At 59.1% G+C, this 17128-nt stretch overlaps 1 protein-coding gene across 5 annotated transcripts; it reads right to left on the bottom strand.

Moving 5' to 3' along the window:
- Positions 1-569: 569 nt before the first annotated feature.
- Positions 570-5542, bottom strand: LOC135186594 (rac GTPase-activating protein 1-like). 5 transcript variants are annotated; one of them, XM_064164445.1, is made up of 16 exons: positions 5317-5508; positions 5011-5213; positions 4789-4925; positions 4490-4568; positions 4228-4281; positions 3537-3614; positions 3062-3182; positions 2631-2791; positions 2238-2399; positions 2021-2116; positions 1746-1947; positions 1562-1667; positions 1296-1428; positions 1115-1220; positions 877-994; positions 570-808 (listed from the first exon to the last, which is right to left on the bottom strand). In XM_064164445.1, exons 1-16 carry the CDS (start codon positions 5399-5401, stop codon positions 757-759), a joined length of 1893 nt encoding a protein of 630 aa, XP_064020515.1. In that variant the 5' UTR covers positions 5402-5508; the 3' UTR covers positions 570-756. The 5 variants fall into 5 exon arrangements, with proteins under 5 accessions (XP_064020515.1, XP_064020533.1, XP_064020524.1 ...); XM_064164463.1 differs by lacking the exon at positions 3537-3614 and having other exon boundaries at positions 5317-5542; XM_064164454.1 differs by lacking the exon at positions 4228-4281 and having other exon boundaries at positions 5317-5542.
- Positions 5543-17128: the final 11586 nt, after the last annotated feature.

The raw sequence follows: 17128 nt of genomic DNA, 5'->3' as shown, positions 1-17128 counted from the left end.
TACAGCCCGGCTTTGAGTATGGACAGAGGTTTCTCAGCTGCTGGATGTGGCTCCAGAACATTTTTCAGCCCCGTTGTGTAATACTCCTTTACCCTAAGCTCTCCTAGTGACTGTTCCCTGAGCAGTTATCTGGGGGATATGCCCTAACTGGGCACCTGCTCCACTACAGCCTCATCCAGCTTCTCACTCTTGCCGGGACAGAGCTGTGCATCCCAGCCTTGCTTGGGTTTTGCTGCTGCAGCACTGGAGCTGGAGGAGAGGAAAGAGTTAAAGGGGCCTCCACTGAGGTGCCAGGAAGTCTGGAATCGCTTTAAAGTTGTCCTGCAGCATCTCCAATTACTTGAGGCCAACACTGGGCTGGAAGAGGGGCCTCCTAAATCCTGAGATGCAGGGCAGAGACAAAGCCTTCAGCTACCCCATCCTTGCACAGCAAGAGAGGTTCGGGGAGCACTGCTTACCCTTGCTGTACAGTTCATCTGCTGCCCAGCCTGGCTCCATCATGCCGGTGAGCCCCAAACCCTGGCACCCAGCAGCAGCTGGGAGGGGACAGACAGCAGCCAGAGGCAGGCTTGTTTTGCTGCAAACATTTAATACAAACCAGGCCCCCAGTACCACTCTGGGGCACTGTCCCAGTCACTATGGCTGGCCTGAGCCAGCCCTGCTTTCCCATCTCCAGGGAAGTGAAGCAGGGCTTGGAGCTCAGCACCACTAGCAGGCTTTGATTCTCCGGTGCCCTCTGGGAGCCGCTGCTGCAGGCTACACCAGAGAAGGAAAGAACTGGCCCACTTTCTTCAGAGCTGGCCCCTGCCTGCACGGGGAGAGAGAAGTCAGGGGAGCAAAGTGAGCTTTTCTGCCCACCCCCCCATCAGTACTCACCGGGGACGGGGGGGCCTGTCCACGTAGCTCTGCAGGGTGCTGGGGAGACAGCAGATGCCAGCTGAGCTCAAGTGGCCTGGTTTGGGCTCTGGGGAGGCGACAGGGTGGAAGAACAGCTCTGCAGGACACAAAATAGGGGTGACTCTTCTTGTACTCCCAGCCCAATCCTGGACACCCAGGACTCTATAGCAGCCACAGGGCAAAGGAGGGGGCAAAGGCTGGGGATCCTGTGCCTCACCATTTTCACCCTCCAGAGCAGCTGCTACTGGCACCAGGTTCTCCTGTTTCACCCCCACGAAGCCTCTCCAGAAGTCGGGCGGCAAGGAGAGGAGCCGAGCCACCACCTGCACAGAGAAGGAGGGAGGGTGAGGATGGTGGCAGCACCCGGACACACTCCACATCTCAGAGACCCTCCTCACCTTGCACTGCCGTGGTGTGTCCTCCATGATGACAAGTGGTGTGGGGTTGGCTGAGCTGTGTCCCACCAGTGTGGGACCAAACACACGGGACAGGTTGAGGACATCCATCTTGCAGTCAAGGCTGTTGGACACTCTGTGAGGTGGGGTGGTGTGAGTATGCTGCCCCTGCCAAGGGGGCCCTCAGCCTGGCTTCCCAGCTCTGGAGCACAGAAAGTCAGGACACAGGGATGGATGCACAGGAGCCTGTGCTGGGATGAACCCCTCACCTGAGCAGGTGTAGCATCAGGAAGGCCAAAGTGTCCCTGTTGGCTGGGGGCAGCTTGCTCACAAGCTGGCACAGGGCTGTGCTGCAGGCAGCATCATCTGGGATGTCTGCAGCAGCACCCGGGAGGGCTGTTAGTGGATGAGCACCCCCTCCCCCCCCATTCCCCACTTGGGACACCCACTCACCTGCAGCCTGCAGGAAGGCAGGGTGGAGACTGAAGGTGACCAATGGCTCCTTGAGCCCCCGTAGAAAGTCCTTGAGCACCCCACACACCACATGGATGTCGGTAATGCTGCTAAGGGCAGGGAGCACACCCCCAGCCTGCAGTAGCCTCTGCTTCCACTCCTGCACCTGCTGCTCCGCACCTGGCACACGGTACAGCCCCGTCTGGGGCACAGGGAGAAAGGCTCAGCCCGCTGGGGGGGCACAGCACTGGTGCCCCCACTGCCCCGGGCCCTACCTCAGTCAAGCCTCGCTTCTCCACCTCGGTCACACACTGCACCACCAGCAGAGGCACCAGGGGTGGTGTATGGGGGGCGAAGTCAGCCAGCACACCCTGGGGAAGACAATGCTGACCCACTCTGTGCCCACTGCCCGGCCCCGTGGCCGAGGCAAGCAGAGCCCCAGCATCCTGGGGACATGAAGCAAACAGCAAGCACTGCTGTGCCGCAGCTCACCGCGTGGGGCCAGGCACGGTGGCGAGCCTGGGGCGCGCAGAGGCTGGGGCACCGCTCCCGACACTTGAGGTGCAGCAGCAGCTGACACTGGCGGCACTTGATGGCAACCCTCCCGAAGCGGATGCGGGAGCCACAGACACCACAGGGCTCAGGGCGGATCACCTTGAAGTGAAGGAGCTGGGTCAGGACCTCCCCTTCTTGCAGGCACCCAGTGCCACTCTTCCACCTCCCTCAAAACAGCCCCCATCACCTGCATCTAGCCCCTCCTCCGCAGGCAGAGCTGGGTGAAGGGGAGGAGGGAAGAGAGCATAGTACCACCCTCACCCAACCCATTTCCCCTGCCTAGTCCTTTCTCCAGAGCAGACAAGAGGAAGCAGAGGGGCTGGGACACACCGTTTTGGAGGTGAAGTGGTGCTGGCATGGAGGGAGCGCCTGTGGAGGAGAGGGGAAGGAGGCTGCTGCTGGCTGCCCCACAGAGCCACCCTCGGTGTTGGTCTCCTGCCCCAGGGCATGGCATTTCAGATCCTTGCCAGTGTCACACAATGTGGTCACCTCTGCAGAGAAGAGGCAGTGGAGAGGGTGTTGAAAGGCAAACCGCCCCAGCTCCTGACTGGGACACGAGGAGGCTTCCCGCCTCCCAGGGAGTCTCTACAGCATTCCAGCTGCCCTGGAACAATGGCATTTGGCATGTCCAGAGGACCACAGTATTCCTATGGTGGGGGACAACCCACCCCCCAGCAGATGCCCTTCCTCTCCTGTGACAGTGTCACACCAAGGCTGGTCCTGCACCACCCATGGGCACCCTCCCTAGCCCTTCCCGTGACCTGTGGGTATGAAGACACAATGTCCTTGGCGAGAGCGGCGTTGTGGCACCAGAGCAGTGGGCAGCAGGCTGCCAGCAGGGCCTGGAGCCTCAGCAGCAGGAGGCACAGGGGGAACACTTGCCTGCCAAGACAGGGGACAGTGAGAACATGTCCAACTGCAGCCCTGCAATGCTCCAGCGTCTCTCCCCATGAACACTGCTCTGCCTGCACCCTGTCGCCACGGTCTTGCACATCCAGGGATGCTGCCACCAGAGGTACAGGGGGGATGCAGGCTGCAGAGCACTGCTCCAGCAGAGTCAGGGATGCCATCCCCTTTGGAACCAGTTTAATACAGGCTGAAGGGTACAGGCACACACTGGGGAGGAGTAAACACTTCCAGATCCCACAGCACCCACAGAACTAAAGGTTGCCTTCTGGTGCTGGGGAAGCCCACACCTGCCATCTCTGTTCAGGGAGCAATGGGATCCCTACTCACAGTGTTGCAGGCTGCCACAGAAGAACGGTGCCGCTTTGCTACCACCACGGGGCCAATCTGAGGGGCCAGGGACACACGCTGGGGATAGAAGATTGGGTGAAGGGTAGGGAGAGACCACCCCCCTGACTCTGCTCCTCACCCCAGAGCACCCAAGCTCAGTGATCTCACCCTGACCCCTGGCATTGCTGCCCCACACAAGGTACTGTAGGGACCCATGGAGGCTTAGGCCCCCCCTTTTGGTTTGGAGCCAGTCCTAAAGCTGGGGGATGCCAGGCCAGGCCTGCAATGCAGAGATGTGAGTGGAGCAGGATGCAAGATGTTCACACATGGGGATGAATTATTGAGGAGCCCAGCTGGGCCACAGTGGAGGGTAATGGAGTTTCTATTGATTGCGGGAGGGTTGCTGAGAGATGACGTTCCCAGTCCAGCATCAATAAATTAAACCCCCTGCCAGGCTCCTTGCAGCCTCCTGTGCTGGGATGGAGAAGTACCTGGGTCACTCCTAACCCTGTGAGGCACAAGGAGAGAACCCCAGCCTAGGCTGCATGCTGGGACCTGTGCAGGCATACAGTCCCACAGGAACAGTGCAGGAAAGCAAAGCAGACCCAGGAGGTCTTCACCCACAGAGATGCACAGACCCCACCTCAGCACCAGCCCCCAGGACTGCCACATCCCAACAATTCCCTTGTACCTGTCTCTCCTGGGCTTTGCGCTTCAGGGTCCGCACTGATGTCATATCAGCATCCTGAAAGGCAGCATGGATGCTGGGAGCTGGCAGGGCTACACCAGGCCTGGGAGCACCCTCTACCAGCTATGTTCTACCTCTGACAGAGACAGGACAGGGCAGCCCACCCCTAAACACAGCTATGCAAAGGGGCTGCCCCACTGCAAGAGCGGGGCAAAACCACAGAGGAGACACCAAACCCTGGGATCTGCAGTAGGTCATTCCTTACCGTGTCATCCTCTGTGTGGTCGTAGCTGATGCCTGAATGGGACAGGAGGGACTGGCAGGACTCATCCTCTGCAGATGATCTGCACAGGAAGGTGGGGTTCAGACAGGCTAGGGCAACCACCCCCAGCCAGCACCTTCTCAAAGAGCTGCTCTTGGAAATCTATGGCTGATACGTCTGCAGAGCCTGAGCACCCCAATGCTTAGCCAGCTCCTTGAGCCCAGCACAGATGAGAGGGATAGGGGCACAGACAAGCCTGTGGCTGCCTGAGGGGCTGGGGCAAGGACTGCCAGCCTGCTCACCTCTTGCCTGCTGTCAGGCTCACTCCGAGGTGCCTGCCAGCCAGGGCACTGAGGACAGAGCACTGTTCTTTGCTCAGCACCCCGCTGCCCCACGGCTCCTGCATTAGGGACTCAAAGACCAGCTGAAATTTGCGCTCCTGCAAGTGAAACAGGGTCACGGTGAGCGGGCTGGGGTCCTTCAGTCAGCCTGGCAGGATACCCCTGGGGCTGGCTCCCTCAGACCTGCTTCTCCAGTTCAGCCTCTGCCCTGTGCCGCTTCTTCATCTCCACTTCCACCTGGTTGCGGGCGTGCTTCAGCTTCACCTCCAGCACCGCCCGCTCCGCCTCGACACGGCTCAGCTGCTCGCGGGCCCGCTGAGCGTCCTGCTGCAGGCGGCAGCATCTCCGCCGCGTCGCCTCGAAGCTCTGCACTACCTGGATCAAGTCTGTGTGCAACGCAAATCAGGCTTCAGGGCTGGTCAGCAGCACCGCCTGGCAGATGAGCCGGCGACGCCAGGGTGCCCCGTGCCAGGGCCTGCGCTCACCCACCTTCCTCCACGCCGCCGCTGAGCTCCAGGAGCTGCAGCGTCCGCTCCAGCCGGACCAAGAGCCGCCCGCAGCGCCGCCGTAGCATCCTGCCGCCGCCCCACGACGGGACGGCGCCCCCGCCGTACCCAGGCAGCGTGGCTCGCCGCTTCCCACCTCTCCCGCCACACGCTCTCCCACGCAGGCTCGCAGAACGGCGCAAGCCCCGGGAGCGAGCAGCCCTCCTCGCCGGCCTATGTGGGCCGGGGGCCGGGGTGGAGCCCCGTCCTGGCTCCGCCTCCGGCCGCCACCGGGCCTCGACTCACGCCGTTTTGACGGCTCCCGGCGTAGGGGAGTCCTCCTGGGAGCTTCGTGGGGCGCTCCGGCCTGCGGGGTGCAGGAGTTCCGGGCAGGAGCCCGGAGCAGTGCCGGGCGAGGGTCTCCTTTGGGGGCGGAGTGCCCAGGCCCCGGCGGTACCTGATGAGAGCACTTGAGGGGCGAAGGCGCAGTGGGTGCGAGGTGCTGTGGGGTGCACCGGGCGCGGGTCGCGCTGGGGGTGCAGGGGGGAAGCGGGGAACGGAGGACCCGGTGTCCTTGTGAGCTGTCGTCCGCCGCCCAGCCCCGCAGGCAGAGCGGCGGGGGATGGCGGGGACCCCCAGCACCGGGGCTCCCGGCCGGGGCCGTGTCCTGCAGATGGAGCCACCTACCCGCCTTAAAGCCCGGCCGCTGTCCGGCGCTGCGAGGGTGCTGGGCTCCTTGGTTTCCATGCCCAGAGGCTCCCCGCCGCAGCCCCCAGCCCCATCCCTGCCTCAGTCTCAGCTCCTGGTGCCCCTGTGTTCCCGCGAGGGCTCCGAGTGGGGTTATGGGGGCCCCTAGTGAACAGCAGTTCCCCCTCTTGGGTGCTTGTCCCGACCTGCTGCGAATTCCAGCAACAGCAGCCGTGCTGGTGGCAGGGCTGGGCACGCAAGCCCCTGCGCACACACACACCTCCCCGACTGCTTGGAGAAGCGATTTTGCACCTCGTGGACACAGGCTCCCACCAGCACCCCGATGCCTCTCGAAGGAGGCTGCGTGGCCAACAGGTTCCTCTCCCAGTGCAGGTCATACACAGGGAGCAGGCAGCAGCAAGTGAAGGGCGTGAGGAAGCAGCTTGACGTCCCAGAGATGTGTGTGAGGTGCTCGTTGAGAAAACAGCCTGCATTCGTGCTAAGCTGCAGCGTTCAGGCTGCATGGACCCCTCTGTTCACCTTATCAGGGTTTCTGCAGGGCTGCGTGGTGCTGGGGACACCTGCAGTGCAAGGCTGTGTGATGCTGGGGACACCAGCAGTGACACTGCCTATTGGAGTTGTGCTTCCCTGGGCCCAAGGCATGGGAGTGTGATAGTCTGGCAGCACTCTGGCAGAGCTGAGCACTAAGCAGTGCCAGCACATGGGGAGCAGAGGGTGTTTCTCAGAGAATCTCCTTCCTCCCAAGGTTGAATATGAGTCAGGTTTTGGAGCGACTTTAATTACTGCTGGATCGATAGGCTCAGCACAGCCAAGCAAAATCCAATCACAACCCTGGGGGCTTGCCTGCTCAGCCCTCCCTGCCTGCTCAGCCCTCCCTGCCTGCTCAGCTCTCCCTGCCTGTGTCTGTGGAGGGACACTTTCCCCGACTGTGGGTGCTCCTGAACACCTGACAGCTTGGCACCCAGCTCCAGGAGGTGGGACCTCATCCTGCACATGGAGCTGGCACCTACCCAGCTTGCTCAGCCCCAATAGGGGACATGCACCCCTGGGGCTGGGCAGCAGGTGAAGATGCCCCAGCCTTGAAGGGTACAGCCAGAAAGGGTTTTCCCCACCCTACACACCCCTGAGCCCCTTCTCTTACCTGATGCCAGGTCTGTGTTCTCCAGACCCACCCTGCACCTTGGACACAAAGCCCCTAGGAGAACAGTGGCCTCAGTAGTGTGCGAGCAGCCCCTCACACACCCAATGATGGGAGTGGGGCACTCACCAGTCCCCCTGTGGCCCCCCTCCCACCTTGTCCCCCCTCCTCCCAAGCCGCCCTGCCTTGGCCAGGAGCTGCATAAATAGCTGTTTGTGTCTCCGCTCGGCCCCTGTGTGGGAAATAATATTGGCTGATGGAACATAATGCCCTGCTTCACATGTTCAATTTTATCATTTTCCGAGGCAGGCAATCTTCGTTTAAAGCTGAATGGGCTGGGGAATGTTAATGAAGCGCTGGCGCTGCTCTGCACCGTGCTTTATCTCTTCGAGAATAATTTGGGTGAGCTCGGAAATAGAGTTCCCAGTCCCAATTCAAGCGGCGGCAGCACCGTGTGCCGATAAAAGTAATTCCTGGCCAGCGACTGGCCCTGAATACATGACAGCTTAACTCTTGAGGCCCCGCTGGGATGGTGCTGTCCACAGCCGCCTGCCTGCCTGCCTGCCTGCGCTAAACCTGGCGGCTCTGCATGCCCGGCGCCAGCCTGGGTGCTCAGCCAAGGCAGGATGTGGTCTATTGCTGCTATTTGCCAGGACCAAGGAGCAAGACATGCAGCCCACGAAGGGGAGACAAGAGGACAGAAATCAAAGCCAGAGGAAATCACTCTCTCTGCATAGACAGGACCTTACAGATGGATCTGAAGCAGCGTGAGCCTTCAGGGTGCTTGGGGGTAGGGGTTCTGCCAGGAGAGAGATCCCCAGAAACTGGGGTCAGGGAATGATGGGGAGAGGGAAGTGGGTAGGAGTCAGGCTGAGGTACCAGGCTGGAGAGAGTGGGCAAAGGAGACATGCCCAGGGAGGCAGCCTCATATGAGAACAACATCCAGGAGAGACTGACATGGCAGGGTGGGTGCTCATGGGCTGAGGGCGTGTGCTTGGCTTGATGGCTGAGTTGGGGGGGTCCTCCAGGAAGGGCCATGGGCTTGCTGACTGAAGGAATTTGCCATTGGAATGGGCTGCCCAGGGAGATGGTGGAGTCACTGTCCCTGGAGGTGTTCAGGACTGGATGAGGCACTTATTGTCATGGTCTGGTTGATTGGACAGGCCTGGGTGATAGGTTGGACTGGATGAGCTTGGAGGTCTCTTACAACCTGGTTGGTTCTATGATTCTATGATCCACAGAAGAAGAAACACAGGTTAGCAGGAGCAGGCAGCTTGGGCCCCAGAAAGCCTTCAGTGGTCTGCCTGGTTCTGCCCTGTGCCTGGCCACACGGCTCCAGCAGCAGCATTGTCAGCAGCTCCTTGAATCAGGTGACCCTGAGATTCTGCTCTCCCTGTCCCATGTGCAGCTTCCTTGGACTCCAGACATGGTGGATGGGTGTTCCCAGGGCATCAGAGCACTCTCCAAGAGATGGTAACCACATTCTGAACCACCTCACCCCAAGGGATGAGGTTCACAGAACTTCTTGGGCACCTGCCTGCACCCTCTTCAGAGGGCCAGTGCATGGGTGCCAGGACAGACCCAACCCCTGGGAACGAGCAAGGAGAGCAGGTTTCCAGGACTGTTAATCAGAGTTGCAAGAGCTGGGATTAATGTGCACTCCAAGGCTCTCCAGTCCCAGCTGTGATCCAGCCCTCTGCTCTCAGCCAGAGCCGCCTCCACGCACTGAATTATCAGCCTGAGTAATTAAGTGGAGAGTTTTGTTTTAATGCAGACATCTGATGCCTTCACACCAAGGAGCACAACAACTGTCGCGGGTGTTTATGCTCTGTGCAACACATCTGGCTCACAGGGAGAAAATCCATCTCTGCTGCTGTGCCAGATTAAAGGGAACGCAGCCTGGGTGCGGGAAGAGGACAGCTCAGCAGCCAGCGTGGTGGGCAGGATTCATCTCTGAGCATTGCCCTACCAGCTCCTGGAACACCATGGGCAGGAGGCTGTCATCTGGGGCTGTCCAGCAAAGCCACACATCCCCTCTGCTCCTCAGCCTGCGAGGCAGCACAAAGCCTTGCAAGAGGAGGGATAATTACAGGCGCAGAGATAAATGGAAGTAGGGCGAAATAAAACACGCATTTATCGAGGCAGATGAGGCCTGGCTCACCTGATACCTGCTGCTGATAAGGGAGCTGGCTTTTGGGGGAGGAGGAATGCAGGTCTCAAAACAGCTTCTGTGCCATGCAGAAAATTGTTGCTTTGCACAGATTAGGGGATTAGAATCAATGCAAGGAGCTGGAAAGAGGCTGGTGGGGGAAGGAGCTAGGCTGTGAAGAGAGAGGAGGTAGCAGAAGGGGAGAGGCTGCTGCTGGGAGAACTGCAGACAGGATTTATTTAATAGCTTCCTCTGACACCCCAAAAGTGGGGAGCATGAGGAAATTTACTGATGCCACAAAATAGAATAGAATAGAAAATCAACCATGTTGGAAGAGATCTCCAAGCTCATCCAGTCCAACCCAGCACCCAGCCCTGGCCAAGCAACCAGACCATGGCACTAAGTGCCCCAGCCAGGCTTGGCTTCAACACCTCCAGGCACAGCGACTCCACCACCTCCCTGGGCAGCCCATTCCAATGCCAATCACTCTCTCTGACAACAACTTCCTCCTCACTTCCAGCCTAGACTTCCCCTGGCACAACTTCAGGCTGTGTCCCCTTCTTCCGTTGCTGCTTGCCTGGCAGCAGAGCCCAACCCCACCTGGCTACAGCCTCCCTTCAGGGAGCTGTAGACAGCAATGAGCTCTGCCCTGAGCCTCCTCTGCTGCAGGCTGCACACCCCCAGCTCCCTCAGCCTCTCCTCACAGGGCTGTGCTCCAGGCCCCTCCCCAGCCTTGCTGCCCTTCTCTGGACACCTTCCAGCACCTCAACATCTCTCTTGAATTGAGGAGCCCAGAACTGGACACAGCACTCAAGGAGTGGCCTGAGCAGTGCTGAGTACAGGGGCAGAAAAACCTCCTGCTGGCCACACTGCTCCTGAGCCAGCCCAGGATGCCATTGGCTCTGCTGCCCACCTGGGCACTGCTGCCTCATCTTCAGCTCCTCTCTCCCAGCACCCCCAGCTCCCTCTCTGCCTGGCTGCCCTCAGCCACTCTGGCCCCAGCCTGTAGTGCTGCTTGGAGTTGTTGTGGCCAAAGTGCAGAACCCTGCACTTGGCCTTGTTCAGTCTCATCCCAGTGGCCTATGCCCACCCATCCAGCTTGGCCAGGTCCCTCTGCAGGGCTCTGCTACCCTCCAACAGCTCCACATCTGCTCCTAGATTGATGTCATCTGCAGACTTACTGATTTCTCTCTGCTTTGTCCCTGAACCACTGGTGCTTTCCTCGTCATGCTCTCTTTGGCATTTAAAGGGTCTTATGGATATTTAGTGCCTTTCTTAGGGAGCAGCTTGAGTGGCCAGGAGCCAGAGTGAGCTGTGCTTTCATGAGCTCTTTCTCCACCATCTTCCCCTAGCATCTCACAGCTCCGCTTTGTGGGCTTTGCTGTCAGCAGGACTCCTTCTCTCCCTGCCCAGTGGCAGGGCTGTTCCCATAAGAGATCTTGGCATTGCCTCTGGCACCTTCAGCCCCTGGTTCCCTGACACCACTGGGACAAAGTCCTTCCCTTTGGCTGTTCAGGCCAAAGAGAACAGCAAGAAGGACTCTTGGGTGAGGAGAAAGAAGGTTCCAGCTGCGAGCGTAACTGCTGCCTCTGATGCTTCCCAGCGTGAGCACTAAAGGAACCCCACTGGGCTAAAACGTTTTCAGGGAGAAAAGCTCCAGGTGGTTTCCAGCAGAAAGGAAATTCTGGGCTGCTCCCTGGCTGAGAAAAAGGTTGTTAAGTTTGGCCTGGGAGCTCTGACCCTGTCTGGCCAAGGGGCAAATAACCACCGCGGTTGAGCGAAGGTTCTCCGGCTGCCCACATCACGGAGGGTGTGAGGCTTTTCAAGCGCAGCTCTGCTCTCTGTCAGAGCTTCCCACAGGAGCTGGGCACTGGGAGATGATGCTTCTGGGCACAGGGACACTCGAGGGACTTCGGCACAATCTGTTAACAGAAACGGAGCTGAAGGAGTTCGGGCAAGCGAGGCAAACCCATCCGGCTCTCAAGGAGCCCTGCGTAATTGGAGGCTGTGAAATCGGAGCTGCAGCAGCAGGGGCCGCGCAGCCACTTCCAGGCAAGCAGCCTGATTTATCGCCTGTGTGAGCCCATACTGCCGCCCATGCTGGGCACAGAGGCGGGACCGGGTCCCCTGCCTGGAGTCTCTCATGGCAGAAGATGAGAAGCGCCGTGCAAAGGAGACAGGCGGGGAAGGTCTGAGACATGGCAGCCAGGCGTGCCCGGCTGGGCACGGTCGCTGCCCGCGCTCGATGCTGCTGCCCAGCCAGAGACCTACATGTGGAGTCCGCAAGAGGAGCAGAAGAGCCCTGGAGCTGCAGGGCAGCTCGGGGCATGCGAAGGCGATGGCCTCGAACAGTGGAGGGCACTGAGCTGGCTATGGGCACTGCCCTATGGAGACTGCACCTGGAGCTCCTGGTACAGCCTCTCTGGGAGACAAGTGACAGAATGTGGCATGTTCACTGAGTTGGGAGAGGAGGGACTGCATCCACTGGCACTGTGTACACTGATGTCACAGTGAGGGGTCTGGAGCAGAGCCCTGTGAGGAGAGGCTGAGGGAGCTGGGGGTGTGCAGCCTGCAGCAGAGGAGGCTCAGGGCAGAGCTCATTGCTGTCTACAAGTCCCTGAAGTGAGGCTGTAGCCAGGTGGGGTTGGGCTCTGCTGCCAGGCACCCAGCAACGGAAGAAGGGGACACAGCCTGAAGTTGCACCAGGGGAGGTCTAGGCTGGATGTTAGGAGGAAGTTGTTGGCAGAGAGTGATTGGCATTGGAATGGGCTGCCCAGGGAGGTGGTGGAGTTGCTGTGCCTGGAGGTGTTGAAGCCAAGCCTGTCTGGGGCACTTAGTGCCATGGTCTGGTTGATTGGGCAGGGCTGGGTGCTAGGTTGGGCTGGATGAGCTTGGAGCTCTCTTCCAACCTGATTGATCCTGGAACCAACCTAGAATGGGTTGCCCAGGGAGGTGGTTGAGGCCCCATGGTTGGAGGTGTTTCAGGCCAGGCTGGCTGAGGCTGTGTGCAGCCTGCTCTAGGGTAGGGTGTCCCTGGCCATGGCAGGGGGGTTGGAACTGTCTGATCCTTGTGGTCCCTTCCAACCCTGATTCTATGATGCCACCATGCTTCCCTTGTGCCCCAGGGCCACCCCTTTGCCTGCCTCCTCAGCTGCACCCAGCCCAGGCAGGGCATGGCTGTCTCTGCCAACTGGAATTAATTCCCTGAGATGCTATATCAAATGCTTTAATAAAAGCCTGATATATCACACCTCTTGTCTCCTCTCCATCGATTCATTTAGCAATTTTACCCGAAAAAGGCAATCAAGTTGGACTGGGCAGATTTATTCTGTGTGAGCTCTGAGCACATCTTTATTGCTCCCCATTCCCCTGCCCTCAGGGTCCTCAGACACATTTTTCTCTTAATATTTGTTATATTATTTTGCTAGGGATGAAGCTCTGTTGATGGGTAGTAATTGCCTGGACTGCCCTGCCTTCCTGTGATGAAGATTGGTACCTTACTGGCAGCTGCCTCCCTCTACTCTGCTCTCCTGTCCTTTCTTGGCAACATTATTGACTAGGAAAGTTCATTAACAAGCTTCTTAATCACTGCAACCATGCCAGCCCAGCCCATGACTCTAACCTCACATGGTTTCCTTTGGTGGCTGCTTGCAGGACACATTGCAGAGTGTTTGCTGCATCTCTGGAGCTACATGGGCATCTGAGCCACTTCTAAAGCATTGCTGACTCCCTTTCCCAGTGTATGGGAGGTTATTCTTCCTCTGTACCCAGCACTGGCCAGGCCACACCTTGAGTGCTGCGTCCAGTTCTGGGCTCCTCAATTCAAGAGAGATGTTGAGGTGCTGGAAGGTGTCCAGAGAAGGTCATGAAGCTGGGGAGGGGCCTGGAGCAGAGCCCTGTGAGGAGAGGCTGAGGGAGCTGGGGGTGTGCAGCCTGCAGAAGAGGAGGCTCAGGGCAGAGCTCATTGCTGTCTGCAGCTGCCTGCAGGGAGGCTGTAGCCAGGTGGGGTTGGGCTCTTCTGCCAGGCAACCAGCAGCAGAACAAGGGGACACAGTCTGGAGTTGTGCCAGGGGAGGTTCAGGCTGGATGTTGTTAGGAAGTTGTTGTCAGAGAGAGTGATTGGCATTGGAATGGGCTGCCCAGGGAGGTGGTGGAGTCGCTGTGCCTGGAGATGTTGAAGCCAAGCCTGGCTGGGGCACTGAGTGCCATAGTGCAGTTGATTGGCCAGGGCTGGGTGCTAGGTTGGGCTGGCTGAGCTTGGAGGTCTCTTCCAACCTGCTTGATTCTATGATTCTGTGCTGTCCCCACATGGGATCTCATCCACTCTGTCTTTGGGGACCAATGCCTCTGGTTAGGCTGTGTTGACCATGCAGTGCAGGGGACATACAGGTCAACCCTGGTGGAGAACTTCTGGGGGAGGGTCCTAGTAACATCCTTGAGGCCACTTGGGCTCCTGTTGGTGCTGTTATTGGCTCTGCTGCCTGCCATCCCAGGCAGGCCTGTGAGCCAGGTTGGCACTGAGCCAAGTGTGATGCCGGGATTAGGCACTGCCTCCTGCAAATGAGCTGTTAATTATCATAATCTGGTAATTGAGAAAAATCTAATTATGTAAAGCTAATGGATTTAGAGCTGTGCTGGGGAGCACGGGCCAGGGGAGCACAGCTGGGCAGGCCCTGCGTCACCGGCCCATGGCTGCAGATACTGTGGGGCCTGGCAGTGCCTATTGCTCCCCTCTGAGGTCCAACTGGGTGCTCAGCCAGGTGCCAGCATCCACAGGAGAGAGCCCATCTCTCCTTCCCTACTCTAGCCCCACTGGGCCTAGGCATCTCTCCTCCATATGCCCATGCATCCTCATGTCTGATTTCCCCATCTTCCTTCCTGGGACATTCCTATGCCAGATGTGGAGAGATGGATGGGGGAAGACATCCTCCCCTCCCAGCCTAGGCATCCTCCCCAACCCCAGGGATCTGGTTCTGCTTTGCATCTCTGCTCTGTGTCTGCTCTCTGCTTCCAGTGCCAGCGAAACAGTGCTGTGGGGTCTGCCCAGACGTGTGTATGCATGGCAAACTTGCAGGAAAAGGCAATATCCTCTACTAGACCAACAGAGATGGTTCAGAATGGGAGATAAGCTTTTGGGCAGAAGGGTGCTTCTCAGTGCTCACAAGCAACTGCTTTCCTCAGCTGTATTACTGGCCTCATAAAAGGTTTTGCTTTTTCCTGCACACCTTGAGGGCAAAGGATGCTGAACTGTCAGCCCTGGAGCTGCCCCAGAGCTTCAGGCCTCGAGGTGGCAGAGTGCTGGAGAGCATGGCAGAAGCCTTGTGGTGGCCTCGAGGTGACAGAGTGCTGGAGAGCATGGCAGAAGCCTTGTGGTGGCCTCGAGGTGGCAGAGTGCTGGAGAGCATGGCAGAAGCCTTGTGGTGGCCTCGAGGTGGCAGAGTGCTGGAGAGCATGGCAGAAGTGGTGCCAACACCTGCCACTGTCTCTCAAACATCCTGCCACCCACTACCCTCTCCCTGTGCTCTCTTGCAGCTTTTGAGGATCCCAGAGGAGTTGCTTGAGCCCATGGGTGTAGGAGGTGTGACAAGAGTGACAGTCAGCATCTCTGCTCTTTGGCCAGCCTGATGCCTTGGAGCTGTGCTGGCACAGCTGGAGTCCCCTGACAGCCTCATGACCAAAGAGCCGTTGGTCCCTAAGACATACCTGCCCATGTACCTCTTCCCAGCCTCAACCCATGCAGTCTTCCATGGGCAGCTCCTCCATGCCCTGGCAGCAGGATTTGAGGGATTTGCCCACCTCCCCCTCCCTGAGAAGCCCACACTAAGTGCGTGGGGATGGTGGAAGTGAGCAGTATTCCAGCTAATTGTCTGCACCCCCCAGGGACAAGCAGCGAGAGTGCCTGGAGCTTTCCAGGATGTCTCAGCATCTGGCTCCAGTTCCTGCAGGATGCAGAGACTGCTAAGTACATCTGTGGTTATGGCACTTAGCGAGCTCCCCACTCGGGGCAGGATGTGGGCAGCACCATGATGCACTGGTCCCGCCCCAGCACTGGCACATGCTGCCTGCAGCCCAGCCCAGCTCACCTGCCTGCTCATCACCCTGCTGGTCATCTGCTCCTCAAACCTCCTCCAGCACCTTCGGTTCAGCAGCGAGAGGCAGAGCTAGGCAGCAGCATGTGGCTTGAGGAAGATCAGAGGCCTCCACCATGCTCCTGGAGTCCTCCTTGGCCCCCAGCAGCCCATTCCAGGAGGGACTGCCCCACCAGGCACCCAGCATGTGATGCCCCTGCCCCACAGCAGCGCCCATGCAGCCTGGAGGAGTTTGCCAGCCGCTCCACCCTCCATGGCATCCAGCACATCTTCCGGCACCAGCGCTGCACCGTCCGCAACCTGCTGTGGCTGCTGGCCTTCCTGGGCTCGCTGGCCCTCCTCATCCACGCCTATGCCAAGTGCATCGGCTTGTACTTCCAGTACCCCCACAGCACCCAGCTGGAGGAGGAGACGGCGCTCAACAAGACCTTCCCTGCTGTCACCATCTGCAACCTCAACCCTGCCCGCTTCTCGCAGCTCTCCGGCCATGACCTGTACTGGGCGGGGGAGATGCTGGGTTTGCTGGACGGTGCTGGCCGCCCCCTGGTGCTGGAGACTGTGGAGAGGAGCAGGCTGGAGGGTCTTCTAGGGGCGCTGGCCAGGAGTGAGGAGGAGAGGAGCCGCCCCTTTGACCTGGAGGAGTTCTATGGGCGCGTGGGCCACCAGCTGGACCCGGGTGAGATGCTTGTCCGCTGCATGTTCAGCGGCGAGGAGTGCAACAGCAGCGACTTCCAGACAGTGAGTGCCCAGTGGCAGATGGTTGGGGGGGAGGCAGGGAGGGTTGGGCGTGGCACCCACAAACTGAGGTGCTGATGGGGTGCTGAGAAGGGGATCCTAGCCCCCAGTGTCTGGGGATCAGGGCAGGGGGAAGCTGACAGGGGCCGTTTTTTTTTCCCAGGCTGTTAGGGCTGCCTGGTTTGATGTGGAGTTTGTCAGAGGCCCACACAGACCAGGGGTGTGCTGGGCTGAGAATGCTCCATCATGGCTAAGGGGTTCAGAGAAGATGTGGGATGGGGTGGCTGAGCTTTAGGACGCACTCAGGCTGAATCAGCCCAGCAGAGGCAGGCTGTGACCTGCAGTGTTTCACCAGCCCCTCCCATGGGCTCTGGCAGACAGCTGTGCTCCCGAAGGTTTGCAGAGAGAGGGAAGCTAAATTCCTGCCTTGAAGGCTATGGAAAGGAGCAAAGCATCCATAGCAGATGGCCTGCATCCAGGCAGTAAGGCAAGTGAGCAGAGGCACAATCCTGCCCTGCTGACCAGCATGGGAAGCTTCCTGTGGGTACCAGCACAGGGAGGTGGCTGAGCTGGAGTGTTATTTGAGCCAGAAGAATGACAAAGCTCATGACAGTGCTGGTGATGGATGCCATCAAAGCACCCTTGCCTACCTGATCCCAGCTTGTCTACAGGCAAGACAGAGCCACAGGCCCAGTGCTGGAGTCCAAAGAGCTACCCAGGCCCCACTGGGCTGGGGAGGGCAGGGCAGGTAGGGCTGCACAAGGACAGTGTCCCATACTGGGAGCCAGCACCTCAGCCCAGCCATGCTGATGGGCAGCCTGGAGGGCTGCCTCCCCTACCTGCAAGCTCCCTGGGATACTGCCACACCAGGATCTCCCAGCAGGCAGCTGCAGAGCTGCAGGTCGGGAGGGTCCCCAGTTCAGTCTGACAGCTCCACTCATTGCACTGATGAGAACAGAGCAAGGCTGCCACATGAGGCCCTGAATTTCAGGCAGCT

The sequence above is a fragment of the Pogoniulus pusillus genome, chromosome 2, assembly GCF_015220805.1.
Source record: "Pogoniulus pusillus isolate bPogPus1 chromosome 2, bPogPus1.pri, whole genome shotgun sequence".
In the NCBI taxonomy this organism is placed as follows: Eukaryota; Metazoa; Chordata; class Aves; order Piciformes; family Lybiidae; genus Pogoniulus; species Pogoniulus pusillus.
This window is presented reverse-complemented; position numbering and strand designations above follow the sequence as displayed.

Excerpts from the sequence above, each read along its gene's own strand:
- LOC135186594 (XM_064164445.1), bottom strand. The coding sequence starts at position 5,401 with ATGCTACGGCGGCGCTGCGGGCGGCTCTTGGTCCGGCTGGAGCGGACG. Across the intron at positions 995-1,114 it reads TGCTCTGGAGGGTGAAAATG|AGCTGTTCTTCCACCCTGTC; the intron begins GTGAGGCACAGG and ends TGTGTCCTGCAG. Across the intron at positions 809-876 it reads GACAGGCCCCCCCGTCCCCG|GCAGGGGCCAGCTCTGAAGA; the intron begins GTGAGTACTGAT and ends CTCCCCGTGCAG.